This window comes from Taudactylus pleione, unplaced genomic scaffold (assembly GCF_031769625.1).
Source record: "Taudactylus pleione unplaced genomic scaffold, aTauple2 ptg000055l, whole genome shotgun sequence".
Lineage (NCBI taxonomy): Eukaryota > Metazoa > Chordata > Amphibia > Anura > Myobatrachidae > Taudactylus > Taudactylus pleione.
In genome coordinates this window covers 14,138,584-14,144,583 of record NW_028284457.1, presented here as the reverse complement: position 1 = coordinate 14,144,583, position 6,000 = coordinate 14,138,584, and the positions used below count along the sequence as shown (strand labels likewise).

Below are 6,000 nucleotides of genomic sequence, written 5' to 3'. Positions count from 1 at the left end.
AAACACTTACCGTACAAAGACGATCCCGAAACTCGAAATGCAGTCCACCAGACGAAAGGAGATAAAAGGTAAAAAAAAACAAAAACTGAAATATAAAAAAAATCTATTAAAAAAATAAAAAAAATGTTCCTAAAAAAAGTAGAAAAAAAGCGAACCACCAAACTTACCTCAAAAACCAAAAAAAAGGCTTAGTACAAAAATGCAAAAATGCGAAAAAAAAACCACTTGACAACTCTCAGCAACTCTCGACAACACCTTCACAAACAACTCCGCACCTCCAACATCCACCAACCACTTCTATCAACCCACCCCGAAACAAGGCCACAAAAAAGCCTTAAATAGACCTAACTTTCCCACTCAAAGCAATGATGATCAATAGCACACGCATCTATAAAAATGTCACGAGAGCACACAATGGGTCTGCTCAATTCAAGGATTGAATCATGTCCACAGAACAGCAGCAAAGCCAAAATCCTGGACAACAAAGTAAGTAGCTCCAAAATGAAAGTTAGCAACCCCAAAAAACTAAAAAAAAGTAGAAATGAAAAAAATATATATTTTTTTTTTTAAGGTGTGGAGACTGACAATGAGGAGGCTGCAGGGCCTAGTACCCAGGCCAGGACTAAAAGAAAAAGGCAGCCGCAATTCACAAGAAAGGTGATGGAGGTTTTGGTGCAAAACTGTATTGACAACCTGGCACAGGTGCCACGAAATATGGGTGCAAGCCAGAGATGGAAACTGTGGGAGGACATAGCCAGTGCTGTCAATGGGGTTGGTGACTTTGTCCGTTCAACCAAAGAGGTCAAACGCCGGTACGTAAATGCTCTCACCTAAGTCCCAAAATGTGGAGGAACATTTCAAATCTAAAATTACTTTTTTTACCAACAGATGGAGTGACTTCAAATATCGGCTAAAGCAAAAGTTGGCTGATAGGGCTAGGCATGCAGGGGGGACAGGTGGTGGGCCAACCCCTGTGTCACTGGAGCTGACCGATTTGGAGGAGCTGGCACAGGGGTGTGTGCAGGAAGAGGAGGTGTTTGGCGTGTCCAACATGGGCACAGACATGCCAGACTTTGCGGCTCCACATGTTCCCGCAGGTCATTGAGATAAAACTGTTTAATTTTTTATGTTTTGGAAAACTTAAAAATGTACTAATATTTGTATGATCTCTCTTTTTCACACAGGCACAGAAGAGGACGAGTGTGCTCCAGAACTGAGTTTTGGCCGCAGTAGATCTGCTGGCTCCGCAGGGGAGGAAGCAGTATTTCCGTCTGGGGACCCTGTGGCGGATAGTCCAGGGCCTTCCCCCTCGCAGGCAGTGGCCCTTCTCTCAGATCTCAATGAGAAAATGGATAAAAACACCGAGATTATGATGAGGATGGACGCCAATCTTCTACGGGTAGAGGACGCCCTGGAGGAAAACGCTGCGGCCAATGTCAGACTAGCTAATGCCCTGGAGCAGCTCGTCCGCCTGTGCATGTTGGAGCCGGCCTCCCTTCCTGCCGGAACATCAGGGCCCTCCACCTCTGGCACAACATCAGCCAACCCTCCAAATGTGCCTAGCCCTATGCCTAGGCCAGGGGAAACACCAGCTACCTCTGGCCAGGCAAGGCGTTCGACCAGACGGACAAAGTCATGCTCCCTCCAACATTAAGCCAAGCGGGGGAGAAGGCGTTGACAGCACTGGCAAATTTCCCCACATTCCATCTCTGTGTTTGCCCCATATTTTTGCACCTCAAAACCTCCCTCTCTTGTGAATTTTTTTTTTTTTTATCATTACTTTATATATTTGAAGTCCCATAAAAAATATTTGGACTGTAAAATTACCCTAATTTTTGCAAAAAATGTGAACAGTTATTTATTTACAAATAAAAAAACAATAACCCAATAAAAATTGTCTAATTCATTCTCAAATGGCTAAAAGGGACTGTAACAAACATAATTAAATACTTAACAAAGGTCATATACTTAAAAAAGTGTTTAAGTTAAAAAAACAAAAGGTAACAGGTAAGTAAACAATAACACAAGCCAAGCAATTAGTAGCTGATTGTCTTTCTGGATTTAAAAAAAAATGTTAAAAACAAAATTTTACAAAACAGGTGTGGGGCTTTTTAAAACAAAAAAAAAAAAACAAGGTGTTGGGCTTTTTAAATAAAAATAAAAAAATTCCAAGGTGTTGGGCTTTTTAAAACCATAAAAATATCTGACAACAACATGCGTACGGAATACAAGAAAAACAGCTAACATTTTTACCTTTATTAAAACATTTATTTTGTGATTGCTGTGGTTTCTAAAAACAAACAAATAGGAACACAACATGCGTTCCAAATTTAGCTAATATATCCTGGCCATTGCAAATCACCTTCTCGCAAGTGATCCAATTATTTGGTGATCGGTGTTGTGCCTTGTAAAGGAGAATAGCAAAACATCGATTCGCTAAGGGAGCTACGAAGAGACCATCGTCTTTGCTAGATCCAATTCCCTACCACAAGCTGAACGAGCAGTCATAATGGAAACTGGATCACACAGTGACGTATGCAAAAAAAACGTCCAAATTGGACGTTCGCACAAAATAATACATGTACGCCCAAAAAACGGCTGGACATGCCTGCGTTTTCTCATCTCCACCCCCGTTACCACCCATAAACGGAACATTCTGTCAATCAAATTACATAGGTCACTTCCTGTTCGCTGTGTAAACGAGCGAACGAAAACTGACCGCAATGATCCGGCCGCACATGCGCAATGAGAACCGGACGCATGCGTGGTTTAAAACAATCGAATGCGTACGAGCGAACGGCTGATAGCGTCCGGCTCTGAATCAGGGCCAGAGTGCCTTCATCACTACTGCGTGTCATGTATGATTTGGTGAGAGCATAAGTTCTGATTAATTCAAATGGAATGACAGATTGTGGTGTACAGTGCTGTATTTTGCTTCCTATGGATGCTTCCTTTGATAGTTGTAAGTAATAACAGCTAAACTGAAAATATGTATTACAAAAAAAAAAAATGATAAAAACAACTTGACTTTCCTGTAATGTATGCAACTGAACAAAACAGGTATTCATGTTTATTTTATTTTTTGTTAAACATTATTTGACTAGTTGATTGCTATTGTTGCAATTCCCCCAGGGGTTGTGATGGGTGACCTATATGCATGTATCCAGGAGCTCCTGTAAAGTAACTAAGGTTATTTGCACTGTTACCTAGGAACAACCCAAACAAACATGTTTCCTGCATTCCCCATACGAGAAGACTCTGATGCAGTGTGCTGCTGCCTAATAGAAAATAAACAACTGAAAAAAATAAATATAGGATGGATACAGTAGATGTTTGTGTAAAGTTATTAATGCACAGAATGTTAAAATATTAACCTGGTCAAGTTAATCATGAAATTACCGTTTTGTTGTTTTTTTTAAACTGCAGAACCACTTAATAAAACAGGCTTGGCTTTCTCCTGTGTGCGAACAGTCAGAGGTTAGAGGATTATTAGCGAAGAGCATGGTGCAGGGGTTAAAGTTTTGAAAGTTTTGAAAGTTTCATGGAGTTATAAAGTGAAGGAGGGGAGGGGGTGCACTGCCAGGGGGCTGCCCAGTTGGGTGCTCAGCCTTCTCCTGTCCCTCACACATAGGAGGGGGTGTCTCTATTACACACAGGAGGGGGGATATTACATAGTGGATCTGTGTGAGAGAGGGAAGGGAAGGAGGCGGAGATTACAGAAGGGAAACGCAAAAAAGACCCTAAACTAAAGAAATACTACTAAAGAGTCCGTAGTAAAATGGCTGCCGAGGTTGGGGGGAAGGAGTGCAAGAGTGTCGCGGTGCCCGCTCGCCCCGCTGCAGCATGGTGAACCCCAGCAGAGTGAAGCCTCAGCCGGAGCTGGAGGGAGAGGAGAGGAAGAGAAGGAAGAAGCGGGATCAGGAGAGGGCAGTGCCAGCCGCCTCCTCCCCGAGCCTGCAGCAGCCTCAAGCCATGCTAGAGATGGATACGTTGCCCAGGCAGGAACAGACCCCTGCCCCAGCCCTCAGGCTGCCACCCGGAGGATCCACTCCATCGCCGCTATCCTCCTGCTCCCGGCAGGCATGGAGTAGGGACAACCCGGGCTTTGAGGCTGAGGAGGACGGGATGGAGGAAGAGGAGGATGGGGAGGAGGGCATGGTAGTGGAGATGGATGTGGAGTGGCACCCCTCTGCTGGGCCTGGCAGGAGGTCTTCCTCGCTTGTGTCCTCCAGCAGTGGGGGCAGCACTGGGCTGGTGGGATATCATCATGATCCAAATGGCCAGGCACAAAGGGGGCGCAGGAGAAGGGGGGACCCTAGCACTGCAGCTGGCAGACCTGGACCCGGCACTGAGCAGTCTCCTGGGCAGGATGGGGTTGGCAGAATCCTGCACACGCTAAGAGGTGAGCAGCTCAGAGAGGCACCTGTACACAGTTATGTAATGTTTATCCTGATTCAGAGACGTTCGCTATTCCTGGGCGGGATTTTAAATGCAATGCATTCTGCCACTCATCGCAAGCATAACGGCGTTTACTAACGCCGCATGCTTGAAAAAAATCACAAAGGACACACTCCCGGTTCAGGACCCAGAAGACTTTCTGCGCACGCGTCGAGTGATGCATGCGCCGTGGGGGTTCTAAACATGGCGTTGCCCACTGCATCCAAGCCACGGAATGTATCACATTCCGGGGGTTGGTGCATATGCGGTAATCTGTCAAACCATCGGTAACGTAATTTTCTGAGGTTTGGCCGCAAAAACTGCTATGATGCATTCCGCCCACAATGTTTACGCAGATGAGCAATAATCGAATCGGCAATCTGCACGTGTCAACCTACATTACTATATACTCGCAGTGTGATTGACATTCAGGGAGCATTTGGGGTAGATAATGGTGAGTGGCGTGTCGTGACCGTTTTCGGAGGTGTTACAGCCTGTGTCTATAATGTCCGATTATCAGAGGATCTGCAGCCGATGCTTCTTTGTAGGCAGATGCTTGGATTTGCAAAGCTGCAGGTGGCCATTTCTATACATTCCTCGGCGTCTGCGACATTTGCATATTTTCGCACCGCAGCTGTGTATGGAATCACAGTTGCGATGGCCTTTGTGTACATCTCTGAATCAGGCCCTAAGTTATGTATGTATGTCTATATTATGTATGTATATGCAGGTGGTGGTGATGCTAGTGAGACGCTACTGTCAGCAGTGATTGACCCTGTAACACCTCTGTCTCTGGGCACAGCCAATGTGGGAGTTGAGGAGCAATGGCTGTGTGACCATGACCAGGATGATATTTACTTTTTGGTAGTGATAGACATTGAAGTCCACTGGTTTAACCCCAATCTATGTTTTTCTTGTGATGGTAATGTTTTTACCATTCAGTGGTGGTTGTCCAATGGCAGCCGCCATTGAATGTTCTGGGAGCGATGGCTAGTGGATGATAGAATACAGCTGTATTCAGCTAATATCAATAATAGCTGTGGCTTTCTATTGCACATGCGCAGTGTCATCACAAGGGGGGATGAGTGCCGCACCCGGGTGTCACCCACCGAGACACCAAAGTGCCGACTCTCAGGGGTCTAGTTACTAAGCAGTGTTAGGAGACAGTGAAAAGTGATAAGAAAGTGATAATGTGCCAGCCAATCAGCTCACAACTGTCATCTCACAGGCTGTGTTTGAAAAATGACAGTTGGGAGCTGATTGGCTGGCACCTTATCACTTTCTTATAACTTTTCACTTTGTCTCCTAACACTGATTAGTAGCTAGACCCCACAGTGACAGGAGCCGGATGCTCCACTGTAGCATTACGTGCAGCACTCTGCTCCTGACACAGTGAGGGAGTCTATACTTAATATACTGGTCCCCGGGGGCATTCTGCACCTCCGGGACCCCCTGGAGAGACTAAAACAGGGGGTTTCAAGCCGCGAGGCCACGCTCTTACTGAGCGGTCACGCCCCTTACCGCAAGGCCATGTCCCTTTTTACCAGAACACAGCTTCGCCTA

The 6,000-nt window shown here is 45.5% G+C and overlaps 1 protein-coding gene across 2 annotated transcripts in view; it reads left to right on the top strand.

Annotated features, from left to right (window-relative positions):
• The first annotated feature begins 3,648 nt into the window (after window positions 1-3,648).
• Window positions 3,649-6,000, top strand: part of PKD2 (polycystin 2, transient receptor potential cation channel) — a 77,717-nt gene continuing 75,365 nt past the window's right edge. For both annotated transcript variants that reach the window (XM_088464447.1, XM_088464446.1), the window contains exon 1: window positions 3,649-4,402. In XM_088464447.1, coding sequence (XP_088320573.1) covers window positions 3,844-4,402 — 559 coding nt within the window. In that variant the 5' untranslated portion in view covers window positions 3,649-3,843. The remainder of the gene's footprint in view (window positions 4,403-6,000) is intronic.